The 15,778-nt window shown below is 46.2% G+C and overlaps 1 protein-coding gene across 1 annotated transcript; it reads right to left on the bottom strand.

Annotated features, from left to right (window-relative positions):
* Nucleotides 1–4,666: 4,666 nt before the first annotated feature.
* On the bottom strand, nucleotides 4,667–9,741 carry LOC103265051 (zinc-alpha-2-glycoprotein-like). The gene is made up of 4 exons (XM_008062756.1): nucleotides 9,675–9,741; nucleotides 7,540–7,800; nucleotides 5,853–6,128; nucleotides 4,667–4,965 (listed from the first exon to the last, which is right to left on the bottom strand). The coding sequence occupies exons 1-4, from the start codon at nucleotides 9,739–9,741 to the stop codon at nucleotides 4,667–4,669; spliced, it is 903 nt and encodes a 300-aa protein (XP_008060947.1).
* Nucleotides 9,742–15,778: the final 6,037 nt, after the last annotated feature.

Genomic DNA, 15,778 nt, shown 5'->3' with positions numbered 1-15,778 from the left:
CCAACAAAGCACCACACACAGATTCTCCTGCAGGCAAGACCCCACTGCACATGCAATTTGAGGAGGCCCCACCCTGAAGAATCTCATTGCCAAAAATTATCTCCTCCTTTGTTAATTCCTCGGCCATTTCAAAATAGCATGTCACTCTGTACTTGGGAGACTCTTCTGCAAAGAGCCCATCAGTTCCCAAAAGTGCGTGCAAAGACCTGGTTTCCATATAGCAGGCGTTCCCTGTAACCTATGAGTCTTATTATATGCACTAAAATTTATCTCAAACTAATTGGCACTGGACCAGATGGCACAAAAAGATTGAGAACTGGTGACCTAGAGCAATAGGGCAGCCTAAAACACAGGCTGTGAGGGAAAGAACACATTCACAATGTTCCCATGCTTCGGATGGCATTGGACACATCCATTGGGCTAGAGCTCTCCAGAATCTGTTTCCACCTCGTTTTTGTATTTATCACTCCCACTTACCCCACCCTCAACTGTCTTCATGAACTCTGCTTCCACCAGATTGGCCTCAATAACTCAACAACTCTCAAGTATGTCTGGTGCTCTCTCGTTGTCTTTGCTCATTTATCCCTGGATCCATTTCATTGAGTGTCTTCTGTCTGCCAAGCACTGGGATAAGCACTAGGGACAGAGAAAGGAACGGGATGGACACTTTCCCTGCCCTTATGAAATATGTACGCATTGACCAACAAAAATCCTGTCCCTGTTCCACATCCTGCTCACCTACAACCCCTCCCAAAGCCCTTCCCAACACAATTCCCGGTTTGTGTCCCTTCACCAGTGAAGCTCTTGGCAACACTGACCATCAGACTCAATCAGACAGAATTGGGAGGAATGTCTGAATTACAACTTTTTTACTAGATTGATATGGTTTTGAGGGTCAGGCGTAGTGACTCACACTTGTAATTCCAGCACTTTGAGAGGCTGAGGCCAGAGGATCGCTTGAGCCCAGGAGTTGGAGACCAGTTAGGGCAACATAGCAAGACCAATATCTACAAAATATCAAAAAATTAACTAGGCGTGGTTGCATACATCTATATCCCAGCTACCCGGGAGGCTGAAGTGGAAGGAATGCCTGATCCCAGGAGGTCAAGTCTGCAGTGAGCCATGATCATGCTACTGCTTTCCAGCCTGGGTAACAGAATGAGACTCCCAACTCAAAAAAAAAAAAAAAAAGCAAAAAATCAGATTTATGTGGTTTTGGTAAATAGGTTACAAAATCTAATTTTTTGTTTTTAAGTTTTAATAATTAGGAATTATTAGAGATTTATTGTTGCTGTTGTCTATTTCATCCTGTCAACTGCAGTGTCTCAGCTCTTCATCTTATGAACAAAGTGGTCCTAACTGCTTTGAATCCCAGTTTATTTGTCTGTTAAGTGACGATGATTTAGTGAAGCCTTCTGCTGAACCTGAGTCTTTCCTGGACCATCCTGCCTCAAACTGTGATAGGTATTCATTTTGGACCCCAAATCATGTCTTCCCAGGAAGGCATCCACCCTGGGAGGTGAAACTTGAGCCTGAGATGTTCCCTGAGCTTCAAGTCTGAGATCATCTTGGTCTTTCTCAGCTCAGTACCGGGAAGCAGCAAGCAGTGCAGACCTTGCCAGTCTAGGAGATTCCTGTTGCCACCCAGGCACCTCTGCAGCTCTGAGGGCGCTTTCCTCCGGGTAGACCTTGGCCCACTGCACGTAGACCGTTTCTGCCTTCCACTTCTGCTTGGCGTTCTGGGCTTCTGAGTCCAAGTGGACCCAGGTTGGGATATTTTTCTTGAATTCAGTGAAGTCCTCTCCATCATAGATACATTCAGGATGCTCCACTGCTTCTGCTGTTCAGAATCTCACAACTGAACCATACCTGAAAGCTGTGAGACACTGAAGCCTCCCCTGACTCCACTGGGAACCAGTCAGCCCAACGCCAGCCCCATTAGTTCTACACACTTTGTCACTCAACAGGAAGAGATGTTTTTGTAATCTAAATATGCAACTCCTTTATCTTGGCAAAGAGGTTACTACATGTAGACAGAGGGGGCAAATTGTTTGGTTTGGCACTTCAGGCCTGCCTGAGAGATGCTCCTCCCAGCCATGGAACTTAAGAGAGACATAGACTATAGACTATGGCCAGGTTCCTAGACTTTCTGTAGCGTCCCATCTAGTAAACCTTATCTGTGTGACTGTATGGTGGTTGCTTAGGAATTGTCAAAACTATCCTCAACTGCACGTCCAAATTCTATAAAAATTATTTATAGTTTCATATAGATTATGGAACTCTTTTTTCTTCTCTCAGACCTAGCTGGAGCTCATGTCATCACTTGAGTAAAACCAACTTGATCACTTCTTCCCTCTTCTCCAGTGGTTAATATGTTTATTCCAAATCTCTACAACCCAAGCTCCTTGCTGATTGATGATAACTCTCAGAAATTGACCTCCTTAGGGTAGAGGGCCACAACATCTTCACTGTAATCGTGAAAGTTGGTATTTGAAAATGGATGTTGTTTCAATCAGCAGAATTAGGGAAACCTGTGCAGGAAGAGATTATACCTACCTTGTTCTACTTGGTCTCTAGCGCTTAGGTATAAGAGCATCAAGAATATAGTAGATAATCAGCCCAAAATTAATGGATAAATCAACAAACATATGAACAAAGGCTTTAGAAAGAACGTTCCAAGTATGTCTGATGACCCGTTAAAACTTCTTGACTGGAACAAGTTCTAGTGAAAAAGAAGGTTGAAAAAGCAGAACTCGGCCAAATTGAAGAAAGCCTGAACGGGACAGGTGTTTGTCCTATACCGCTGGCATCTCCTGTCTAACTTAGTGCTGTTCGTCCTTCCATCCACCTGGTGATGTATCCCCAGAGGAGTTCTCCAGAAATAGACAATAGTCTAGGGGACTAAGGAGTTATTAAAAGAGACCAGAGCATGACCTCCTCAGATGGCATTTGCAGTTGGTCCTGCCTGCAGGGGAACCTGTCCATGGCGCTCTACTGGAGAGGCATGAAGTGATCATGGAAGGGCCCACTCTGGATCCCTGTATCATCTCTAGTGATGCCCCATGATGCCCGTGCTCTAGCCCAAATCCCAGGTCACCTTCCTTGTCAGGCCTTTGTGACCACCCTTCTCAGCCGGCTCGTGCCCATCTAGTTAGGGACCGTCTTTTGACCTGTTCTCAGCCAGCTGTCTTAGGCCCTCACGTCTCCTCTGAAATCTCAGTCCCTTCGGAAAGTTTTCTCCGAGTGTCAGAGTGACTCTATGTCCCTCTCCTGCTCCCCACACTAGGCCAGGACTTGGGTCTTCTGAAGTTTTCTCCCTCTCCTCCACCCTATCCCTCTCTTCCGTCAAAGATGAGGCAAAGTCTCACATTCCAATCTTCCTGAGCCCTGGTCTGCTCATGTGCATTTTTTATTTCCTCGCTGAGCTGAAATGTTCATCCTTTACCTTTTATTTGTTCAAGGTGTCATTGCATTTTGAAATAACAGTTGCTATATTTTTCCCTCTTGATTATTTTTCTTTTCTTTCGATTTTTGGGGCTGTCTGCTGTTCAGACTGGTCTTTTTACCCCAGAAGATGGGAATGTGGATTTCATGTAGACTAAAGAAGTAATTTATCAGCTTTGCTTTCCAAATTGGGCCCAACACTCTGGGGGGGGGGTGAGTGGGAGTCTTCATATTAACTTTGCAAAAAGTTAAGACGATTGACTCAGAAATCTGAAGGCTGGGAAGGATATCCTTCAGGAATTCAACTTGGAGGACTCATTTTGGATTAATGCTGAGTGAGAAGCTGAGGACAGGATGTAACAAATGGTCACGTTGCAAAAAAGGAAAAGCACAGTCACAGGCAACGAGGCTGTATAAAAAGTCAGGTGTGAGAGCTCTGTTCTGTCGTTTGGGGTTGAAACCTGAGTGCGAACGTTGGCGACTCAGTTGAGCAAACATACTCAGGGGATCTGGAGAGAGTCTAAGAACCCCGGGATCAGTTCTGCTTCCTTGAGTGATGCCATGAAGAGATGGGGTTTTTCAAAAAAGATCTGGTTATGTGTGTCTAGACCAACATGTATGAGTATTGTGAAGCAGCTGGAGTGGAAGACAGTATCCTCCAGGGAGCAAGGGAGTGCTGGGGAAATTGAGGCACAGAAGAGGCTTGGATCTATGTTAAAGAGTTTGAGAGTTTTAGGTCTTCACGGCCGGAGAGGCCATGACCACATCTGTGGGCATCAGCAATGGACACCTGAACCATATCCAGCGGACAAGGGTTCAGGTCTTGCTTGGGAATGCCCAGGTCAAGGAGCCCGGGAAACATGGCTTCCCAAGGAAACCAAGGATTTCAAATGAATCCGATGCTTGGAAGCAGGATGAATGAGAAAGCCACATTTTTACCAGCATTTCACAGTTAAAAATACGTTTTTCTATTGTGCTAGGCAAGAAGATGATTGCTTATTCGATTCTACAGATTAGGCAATGAGGGGGTTTTGAGGTCAGGTGATTTGTGGACAATTCATCCTGGGGTCTGGCATTTCAGTCTTCTGTCTTCCAATCCACCCCGCCTGTCCCCATGCACTGCCCTTAGGGCCTTGTGATAACATTGAGAATGATTTCTAGAATTCAGCTCCCTCGAGTCAGGCAGAAAGGGCAACTCCTGGGGCTGAGACCTCAGGTTGCTTCAAACCCTCGTCTCCTGCCTCTCATCCCAGGGCACCGTGAGGGGCTGATCCAGAGCACCGTGCTCTGCGTGGCAGGTGTAGGCAGCTCTGTCTCCAGGGGGAACTTTCATGACCACCCACGACAGGTAAGTGCCGTTTCCACTGGGAAGGACTTCTCTTGCCGACTGAGGGTCTTGCACTTTGTCGGCCCGAGTCAAGTACAGATGGATTCCTCGGGGGTAGAAGTCATAGGCCAGGCACTTGAGTGTCCTGTCTCCTCCCGGGGCCTTGTAGCTGGTGACAGACACAGACGGAGGATCTGCAGAGAAGTAGAGAGTGACCCTGAGGGCTTGGGTTTGACTTCTCTCGGTCCTTGTCTTTTCCCGCCTTCTAGATGTCAGTGATCAGCAGGGCTCTAAGCTCTTTCCCTGCCTCCCCTAGGAGAGCTTCTCCAAGAGGAGGGTAGGCTGAGGTTTCCCCCGAGCCTTCCCTGTCGGATCGAGGAATGCTGGCAGCTCTTCTCCTGACCCCTCAACAACCCACCACAGACCGTCTTCTGACGGCAACAAGTTGTGAGCGTCCCACATACTTCCCTCCGTTTTCCCACATCTCAGTGGCTTCCCAGTTCCTCCCCTTCCCCCATCTCAACCCAGCCCTCAGTTCTGCCTGTGGCTCTGTCCAGTCAACTCTTCTCTGCTCCACTGCACAAAATTCTTTGTCATGACTGCTCATACCAAAGTCTCTGCTTGTGGACAGCAATTCCACTCATTCTGCCTCGTTTCTGTCCTCCCAGGGAAGACATTGTATACATCTGCCTTCTCTCCACAACCAAGAAAGGAGGAGTCATCATAGAGAGAAATGACTGTGGGATTTGGAATCCCGGAAATATAGAATTTCCATTCCAGTGCTGCCTCTTATGGGCAATGTCACCCTAACTTCTCTTCTCTTCACCCTAACTTCCCCAGCTACCTAATCTATCATTTTGTGGGAAGCTCACCATTGAATCAGTGGCTTTTCTCAGGCATCACCTTTTAGGACCTGGTATCGTGTCTTCCCAGGGAAGGTTGATCCTAGGAGGTTAAAGCTAAGGGTCTCAGGGACTCCCAGGAATGAAGGGGGGCAGTCTGAGATGTTCCCAGAGCTCCTAGTCTGAGATCATCTTGGTCTTTCTCAGCTCAGTGCTGGGCGGGAGGAAGTAGTGCATACCTTGCCAGTCCAGGGGCTTCCTGCTGTAGCTCAGGTACCTCTGCAGCATCTGAGGGCACTCCACCTCCAGGTAGGCCTTGGCCCGCTGCACATAGACTGCTTCTGCCTCCCACTTCCGTTTGGTGTTGTGGGCTGCGGGGTCCATGGGGATCCAGGCTGGGATTTCTTTGTTGAATTCAATGAAGTCCTTTCCATCATAGGCATACTTCCAGAATGCTCCACTGCTTCTGTTATCCTGGAGCTCACAACCGAACCTTCCCTGAAAGGTGTGAGACCCTGAAGCCTCCCCCAAGCCCACAGAGAGCCAGTCAGCCTGGGGCCAATCCCGTCTGAACAGCTCTTACTCCTACACACTTTGCAACCTCATGGGAAGAAAGGTGTCTGCAATCTAAGAATACTTACCCTTTGTCATGACAAAGGGGTTACTATCTAAACTTACAAGAGACAGAGGGGGCAAACTCTGTTGGGTTTGGTGTTTCGGGTCAGCCAAGAATGAGGCCAACCAGAGAACTTAAGAGAGATATAGACAATGAACAGATTTCTCTCTTCTGTGACAGCTCTTTTTATTTGTTTGAATTTATGGTAAATGCTTAGGACCCTCTCACATTAAAGTGCATTTTCATATTTAATAGAAATTATTTATGATTTCATGTAGATAATGGGAATCCCTCCTTTTCTCTCAGTTCTAGGTGAAGTTTACATCATCACTTGAGTAAATCAGATTTGATCACTTCCTTCCTTCTTGTCCAGTGGCTGATATCTTTATTCCAAATCTCTAAAACTACAACTTCTTCTTATTAGCAACAACTCACAAGATACTAACCTCCTAGGCAGAGGGATAGTGTGGCTTAGGAGAAAGAGGCTGGGCAGGGGACACAGGAACCAGTCTCTGTGTGGACTCTGCCACCAGCTGCTCACACCACATGTGGAGTGACCCTTCCCATGTCTGCTCCTCAAGGGTGAAAGGATCCCTAGGGTTCTGTGTAACTCAAACAGTCGTGGTTTTGAACCCAACACCTACTGAGCTCCCAGCATGGGCTGTGGTTTATGCTAGGTGCTTTTTCTCAGTTTATTCCACAAATTTCAACTGAGCAAATGCTATTGTCTTCAACCTGTCTTAGTTAATAGGGCTACAGAGAAGACCAAGACTGACCATTTTATCCTTCATGGAATAGACATATCTAAGTTTTACCGAATTTCTTGGAGGTAAGTCTCAATGCTCCAATTTTTGTGGATTTAGACCACATAACGAAGGAGCATGCTGACTGTCAACAGCTAGTGACTGGCAGAGGCACTGTGTGAACCCAGGTCTGATGACTCCAAGGATGGCTCACTCTCCACCAACCTCCCAGGACAGGAGTGAATCAACACCCTCTCGGGGGGGTCAGCCTCAGGCAGGTGGGGGTGCAGAGCTGAGAAGTCAGAGGTGCCTGGATAAGAAGTGATTCCCGCATCACTTCCTAGGTGAGCTGAGGCCTGGGAGTGAGCATGGGAGAAGTGAGAGGGAAGGAGGAAGCAGCTGTGCTGTGGGGTGGGGGGAATGTGGAGATATCTGTGTGTTTCCACTTTGCCCTCTTGTTCCTTCGGGATATGGACTGTCTCCATCCTGCTGACCCCTTTCCACTCACACTCGTGGGGTTGCTTCTTGAGCAAGACCCTCCACCCCAGCAGCCTGTTGTTCACTGACCGTCACTGTCATTGTAATAGTTCATGATGTCATGCAGGGTCTCCAGGAAGATGTCCTGCCTGGCCTTCTGAAGTTGGCTCTCCTTCTCCCAATCCTCTATCCCTTCCATTTGTGTCCATGGTCCCAAGGGCTCAGCCTTTCTATCTCCACTGTCATAGTGGAAGAAGGCCTGGTCATTGAGGAAAGCATTGGCCTGGAACTTGGGGAAGACCTTACTGGGCCCGGACAGCCCAGTGTAGAGGAAGGTCAGAGAGTAAGGACCTGACAAAGAGAAAAGATGATGAGGGATGGGGTTCACGCATACTTCAGAGATTTTTCTTCACTATGCTGTTTCCTCTGCTCAGCACATATAAGAAAATAATATTTATCAGCCTCCTTGTGGATATATGGGGACCACAGACAGAGTACTGACCAAAAAAAGGAATGTGAGTGGAAGTGATGTCTTTCTTCTGGTCCAAGGCCATATGAGGTGGCCTTCTCACTTTGTCTCGCTTCCCTTGAGACCATGACTGTGGAGGCCAAGAGATGAAACAGAAGAGTCCCAAGAGGCAAACAGACTGATCCTTGTGTCACCCCCTGGAGCAGAGGAAAGTTATCTAATCTGCACTGAACTTCAGGGAGAAATAAACATTTCTAGTTTAATCTGACAAATACATAAAGTTAGAAAGGGTAGGTTGGAGAATTTACTAGAAAACTCAAGAATTGACCCAGAATAGATAAGCACAGGTTCAGATTAGCCTGGACATCAGAATTCCCAAGATTATAATTTGTGTTTTGGTACAAGATAGGAGCTGGAAGAGAGAGAATATTTCCATAAGTAGTTCCATGTTTAATTTATGGGTGTTAATAGCATCGATGGTCCTAGTTCAAGTATTAAAATTATTCTTTTTATCCATGCTTTTATAAAGTTGCAGATAAAGTTTACTGAAATTATTGTTGCTCGTGATTTTCTAAGTTTGATTAACATGTAAATCATTAGACCTTGAATAAGGCAGATTACCCTTCCCTGGGTGGACCTCATCCAATCAGCTGAAGGTGTCCAGAAAAAGGCTTATGTCCCTCCAGAGAAAAAATAATTCTGCCTCCAGACTGCCCTCAGATTCAAGACTACAGCACCAACTCTTGCCAGGACCCCCACCCTCTGGTATGCCCTGCAGATTTAGGAGTTGCCAACCCACAAAATCTCTTCTCTTTTACGTACAGCACATATAAAAATTTATCCCTTTTTATAAGTGTGTGTAGAGAGAATACATCCTTGTATAAAAAAGGATGTAGATAGTATACATACACATAAAAAAGGATACATATATATGTGTGTGTATATATATATATATATATATATATATATATATATATATTCATTCTATTAGTACTGTTTCTCTGGAGAACCCAGAATACTTCATATTTTGGTGCACAATATGATCAACATTCTAAATGTAATTTCTATTTTGAAAACACATAACAGCTACTCTGACCATTTGTAAATGTCATGAATTTTAAACTTGCTCAATTGAGAAATTATTAGCTTATATGTATTCATCCTGTGCATTCTTATGCCCTAAACAGACTTCTTCCCCTGTTTTAGAATTGACTCTGGCTCTTCCCGAGCTTCCAATGTCTTCTCTCCTGGCCACTCACCTTTCAGATCCTCTACAGCAGGTATGACTAGGGGTAAGAACACAAGTGTCCTTCTAAGACCGTCAGTCCAGTTAACCTGCCTTCCCACTAGCCCCCTAGGGGTGTTCTCACTTTCTCTCAGTGGCAGCCGGTATATCCAGCCATTGGAAGCGGGGAGGAACAAGAGCAGAAGCAGCTCCAGTGTGTAGTTCCTGTACTATACTGGCTGTCCGACTGATCCCAGGCAGGTCACCTTGCCTCTCTGGGTCTTTTGTTTCACCTGTTAACTATGAGTTATTAGATTCAGATTCTTGAAAGTCTTGTTTAGCATGAGTCAGAGGCTCCCTGAATGCTCCTGGAAGTACGAGAGCAGAGTGAGTTGCCAACCTTCGACACCCACTCCCACTGTACAGCCGGGAATCCCAGCTGCATCAGGGCCCTTCTCCCAGCCAGTCTGTCCCATTCTCCACCTTCCTTTCCATCTTCCACAGTACCCATCCCCTCCGTTCCTTACTCACCAGCTTGGGTGTCCTGGGGGATGGCAGGACCCAGAAGGAGGGGCAAGGACAGCAGGACAGGCACCATTCTTACCGTGATAGGTGGTTGGAAGGTTCTGGCAAGAAACACAGGCATTTTCCTGGATCCTGGGTCCTGGCGAAGGGGAGGTGAATCTACGGGCCAATAGGAGTGCCAGGACAAGCTCCTCCCCTGACAGGGAGAAAAAAAGATCCTGAGCCAGGTGGAGCAGAGGTTGTAGTTGGTGAGTCCACAGACATGGTCTGCACATTGAGAGCTGACACATCCGGTCTCAGGGCCAGGGCTTTGCATATCCCTTGGGTAAAAGGATGCCACTGAGCTAGAGGTGTGTGTGGAGGGTGGCAGATAACTAAAATGTGTCTCACTCTTCCCGTCTATAATAACCGTGTTCTGAGATTAGTAGGAAAATGTGTGTGTTCTCAAGTCACACTTCATCCCTCCCTTCTGGAAAAGCTCTCAGCATGTCCAGGGCCTGGGCCTGGGCGGACTCCATCTGGGGTGGGACTTTCACCCTCCCACACCTTACCTCACCAGAGCTACACCTGGAGGACATTCCTATCTCTTCCTTCTTACTTTTGTGCTTTCCCAACTTTCTGCCCTGGAAGCAAAAGTAACCAGAGCTCCCTCTTAGCAGCCTCCCTTGCAATAGAACAAACAGGTATGCAAGCTGAAGCTCCCATCCTGGATATGGAGTCAAGTGTCAGGGAAACAAAGAGACGGGCACTGTGGACCATGTTGGTGGTGGCTGTCACCGCCCGCTCCTTGGGGGTGACAGGTAGCAGCAGCCTCGGGGCATCCAGGTTCCGGTCCAGGATGATGTCCTTGGTCCATACTATAGCCTCTGGGCCTCCTGCTGGCAGTTGCAGTGTATTTACAGGGCTGGTTTGGAGTGTGATTTTGGCTGTGCTTTCTGGGTTCTTCGGCCTCATCATGGACGCTGAGAGCCAATCAACAAATAGGTGTATTTCCTGTCTAAAGATCAGATCTGGGCAACAGAGTGAGACTCCAACTCCAAAATAAATAAATAAATAAATAAATAAATAAATAAATAAATATCAGATCTGGATTCTGTTTCTTCTGACAAGTGATCCTGACTGAGACGGGAATTGGCACAAGGATTGTTTCCAGGCCACTGTAACTCAGGGAAATGGTGGGCTGAAAACCTGGAATTGGTTTGGGGGCTAGATTGAGAATAAGGACAGTGAAAATACACAGGTCTTGGGGATTCTTGCAGGCCTGGTGCACAGTGCTGGGTCACACAGCTGACTGAGGAACCTCTGTGGTTGACTAAAACAAAATGCTCAATAGAAGATGTAGACAAAAAGAGTCACAAAGTGGGTAAATTTAAACAGAGAGCTTCAGCCGGGCTCGGTGGCTCAGCCTGTAATCCCGCGCTTTGGGAGACTGAGGTGAGTGAATTGCCTGAGCCCGCGGGCTGGAGACCCACTTGGGCAACTTGGTGAGACCTCATCTCTACAACAAATCAAAAAAAAAACAGCCAGGCATGGTAGCACACACCTGTAGTTCCAGCTACTAGGAAAGCTGAGGTGGAAGGATTGCCGGAGCCCAGCAGGTTGAGGCTGCGGTGGCCGGGAGCGGCCACTGCCCTCCAGTCTGGGTGACAGAATGAGACTCCAACTCAAAATAAATAAATAAATAAATAATAAAAGGAGAGTTTCATTTCTAAGGGAGTCACCACCTGCAGGCAGGAAGCGAGCCTCCAGCCAAAACACAGAGCCAAGCTTCAAGATGGAGCAAGGAGAGGTAGGCATATATATTAAATGAAGCAGAAGGGTATTCATATTCCACGGGGCATAGGAAGAGTTTGTGAATGTTCATGAAGGAGACCCAAGCACATGCATATTAGGCTTGCATTAATGAATCACACAGAAACATATGACCCACGTTCACCTTGGGGAGGAGGTTTAACATTCAAGTGCATTATGATTGGTCCTATGCGGAAAAAGACGAAATGGAGGGCACAAGTTCACTTTCTGCACGTTCTCCGGTGACCAGTCACCACCAGTCTTAGACTGTCAATGGCTTATCAGGAAGAAACTCCTTGTGGATCCGAACAGCTGTCACGTTGGAACCAAAGATGGCAGAGTGGCACCAGGTGGGCAGATGAAGTACCTGAAAGGGACATTGGCCTTTTGTTCTCTGAAGCTTACTTTTGAGGAAATCTAATCATGATTAGTAAGGAGGAGGTGGGAGGAAATGGGACCTGATCATCCTCCCGTCTCGCCATGGCCGGCACTTAAAGTATGAGTCTTTTAGCCAAACGGTCCTATAGTATCAGCTGTCTGTACCCTGAAGTGTTGCCTTTGAGGACCACAACAAAAGTCCTAAACACTCCCACAGGGCCTGGGCCTGGGTGAACTCAGGACAAAGAATATGAGGAATGTAGGACCAATGACTGGGAAGTTTGAGCCCAGAAATGGTAGAAAGTTTTGAAAAAAAGACAATAAACTCTATTGCCATAATTATTGACTAAAGCAAAATCTGAAAATCAGACATTTTCTCTAATACTGCAGAAAGAATTTTTATCTCTTACAATTACCAGCATGAAACAGACTCCCCCCGAAAAAAACCTGAATAATGCCTAATTTTTAAACCTAATAACAAAAAGTTAAGTTTTGCAACCCAATTACCAAAACCTCATAAATCAAATAACAAACTGGCTCAGACCTCCCTACCATTGGTACTGACGGTCAGTGTTGCCAAGGGCCTCATCAAAGAAGGAACGCAAACCTGGAATGGCATTGGGAAAGGTTCCTGGGAGGGGTTGAGGGTGAGCAGGACATGGAATGGGGAGAGAATTCCTGTTAGGTGATGGGAGCACATTTCATAAGGACAGGGATGGAGTCTGTCCTGTTCCTCTCTCCGTCCCTAGTGCTTATCCCAGTGCTTGTCAGAAAGAAGACAATCAATGAGCATTTACAAAATATATCAGTGGATGACTGGGCAAAGACAGGAGAGCACCAGACATATCTGAGGGATCCTGAAGTCAATCTGGTGGAAACAGAGTTCATGAAGACAACGTGGGTTAGGTAGGCGCGTGGGGTAGGTAGGAGTGATAAATGCAAAAGGGAGGATGGAATCTGATTCTGGAAAGCCTCAGCTCAGCGGACGTGCCCAATGGCATCCAGCGCATGGGAACATGGGGAGTGTGTCCTTTCTCTCCCAGCCTGTGCTCTCTGCTGCTCCATTCCTTCAGGCCAGCAGTTCTCCATCTTTTTGTGCCATCTTGTCCACTGCCAGTTATTCTTAGGGTAATTTTTAGGGCATGAAATAAGACTCATAGGACAAAGAAAAGTCAGTTATAGCGAAATCGGGTCTTTTCACACAATTTGGGGGACTGATGGGTTGTTTGCAGAGGGATCGCTCAAGTAGAGTGACATACTATTCTAATGTCTGTGGTGCTCTGTTGGGGAAGCAGGAAGTGACCGTGAAAGGACCCATGTGTATTTCTCTGAACTCCTTTGCCATGCCGTATCATCCCTGGAATATCCCATCACCTCCTTGTAAAGGCCCTTGGGATCTTCCTCTCTCGGCTATCTCAAAACCGCCTTGTTAGGAGCAGTCTTTTGATCTCTTCTTGACAAGCTGTCATAGGTACTCACATCTTCTCTGAACTCTCACCATCTCTAGGAATTTTCCTCCAGGTGCCTGAGTGCTCTGTGCCCATCTTTCCTTCCCCCATGCCTGGCCAGGGTTTGGGTCTTTTGAGATCTCCTCCCCCTCCTCCACCCACACCCATCTCATCTCTCATAGTTGGAGCCAGGTCTCACATTCCAGTCTTCCTACCCCTGACCTCCTCATGTGGACTTTGTTTTCCTCATTGACTAAAATGTTTATCCTCTACCTTTGATGTGTTCAAAGTGTCATCATATTTTGAAATATCAATTGCTAAACTTTTCCCTATTGCCTGTTTGTCTTTTCTTCCCTGAGGTCCTCTACTGTTCAGAAGGGCTTTTTACCCCAGAAGAGAATGTGGATTTAAAGAAGTAATTTCCCAGAGTTGAGTTTCAAACTGGAGCCAAAGCATCAAAAAAATGTGTAGCCTTTATATTCAGGCTTTCGAGAAAGATTTAGATGATTGACTCAGAATTCTGAAAGCAGGGAATGATTTACTTCTGGAACTCGGCTCGGAGTAATGCAGAGTAGAAGGCTGAGCCTGGATAAGAAGGACGTTCTTGACTCAAGGAAGGAAAGGCACAGTCATAGGCAAATGAGGCTTCATAGAAAAGTCAGGTGTGAGAGCTCTGCTCTTTCTTTTGGAGTTTAACCCTGTGTATGGCAGTTAGTAACTCGGTGGAACAATCACACTCAGAGGAATTTGGAGGGTATCTAAGAACTTCAGGGTCAATCTCGCCTCCTGAGTTGTCCACTGAAGAGATGAGGTTCTCAAATAAGCACTGATTGTGTATGCCCAAGGCCAACAGAGTATAGGAAATGTGGAGCAGCTGAAGTGGAAGGTAGTGGGTTTAAAATGATAAAAGCTACAGAGAGGAATTGAATATTCTAAGAGTTTATAGATTTGCAGAGAAAGTGGCACGGAAGCTTGTGGACCACTTCTAGTTTGGTGGAGTGGTTCTGGTCCTGGTTGCAACCTCCAAATCACCTTCATGTACAAAGTTTCCAGTAGAAGAAGATATTTGAAGAAAGATAACCAGAAAATGAGAAAGGAAAACATAACCGATAGATGTGTAATGAGGGACACCTTTCTATAGGATTTTGAGGGCAAAGAGGAAAAAAGTTCATGAATCTATAAGGATATTCAGTTCATTTAAATTCAAAACTCTAATTAACATGGAGGGGAGGTTATCTAGGTGTTTTACTGCTAGAAGATCTATGGTCTTCTATTCTTCATCACCCAAAGACTCAAAGGGAACAAATAGAAGACCAATTGGGCCAGAAGTGAATAACAAGAGGTTATAGTGCTTATTTTAGGAGGGACGGTGACATTTCAACATTGATCTATTTATTCTCTGGTCCACCAAGGTTTGATGAATGCGTCTGGAACCAACATAAAAGCTGGTTTGAAAAAAACCACTCAACTCAAAACTCAATGACAAAGGTGAGATGCTTCTGAAAGGATAAGAGTCCTATTGGACTCCTTGTTGAAGAAGCCACAGCTGATCAATAAATATTGGTCAAAACTAGAATGCCAGTTTTATTACTTTTTTAGGCAAAGATATTCCAAGCTAGAGAATGGAGGTTAAGGACTTTCTTTCTTCAGTAGAGAGGTGTACGCAGAAAATGAAGTTCAACCCAGAAACTTTCCTTAGTTGAGAAAGAACAAAAGAAGCTGAGGAAATGGTTGACTTAAAGGTTTATTTTAAATCAGTGTATCTTAGAAGTTGGTCTCTCTGTTCCACCATTTCCCATATGTTGGGACTCTTATCTACAAAGCCGGGTCTGTTTATAAAAGCCTCAGGATCCAACAGGCAGTTCTGGGATCACATAGATTTGGATATTAACATTCTACAAAATCCCAGAAAGGACATTGTAAGCTTGGGTCCTTTGATAAGGCAACGGTAAGATTGAACAGCCAGTAGTGCAGGAGATGTTCTGGATTGCGGCTGGGGAAGGTAGAGGGGGAATCAGATGTCACATGCAGCTCTGTCCTATGTGGAAGGGCTGAGCAGGGCCTCACAATGCAGGGTCAGGTGGGGTCAGTGGAGACCCCAGGCCAAGACCACCCACCGCAGAATATTTCGGAAAATATTTGGGCTGGCTCTGGTCCCGGCATGCTCAGTCACCCTGGGAGCAGCCCGGGCAGGGTGGTGAGGGTCCCCAGGGGCAGCCACTGAGCAGTCCCTCACTCAGTCACTACCTCAGACCCCTTCTTGAAGGGAGAGCTCAGCAACGCCCCTTCCCATGGCTGCCACAGAAATGCCTTTATTCTTTAACTCATTTTTAAACAGGATCAGAATACAGCTTTAACTTCCCCCCATTATTATATTATAATCTCCCCAGGTTTCTCTCGATCACCCCTTCTTCTCCCACAATCACATTTCTAGTTTCTGTTGGGAGCCAACATCTATAGCTACATGGCTGAGGCCTGTAAAGGCCCATCTGG

Source organism: Carlito syrichta, unplaced genomic scaffold (genome assembly GCF_000164805.1).
Source record: "Carlito syrichta isolate Samal-C Ts95f unplaced genomic scaffold, Tarsius_syrichta-2.0.1 Scaffold305824, whole genome shotgun sequence".
Classification (NCBI taxonomy): Eukaryota; Metazoa; Chordata; class Mammalia; order Primates; family Tarsiidae; genus Carlito; species Carlito syrichta.
This window is presented reverse-complemented; position numbering and strand designations above follow the sequence as displayed.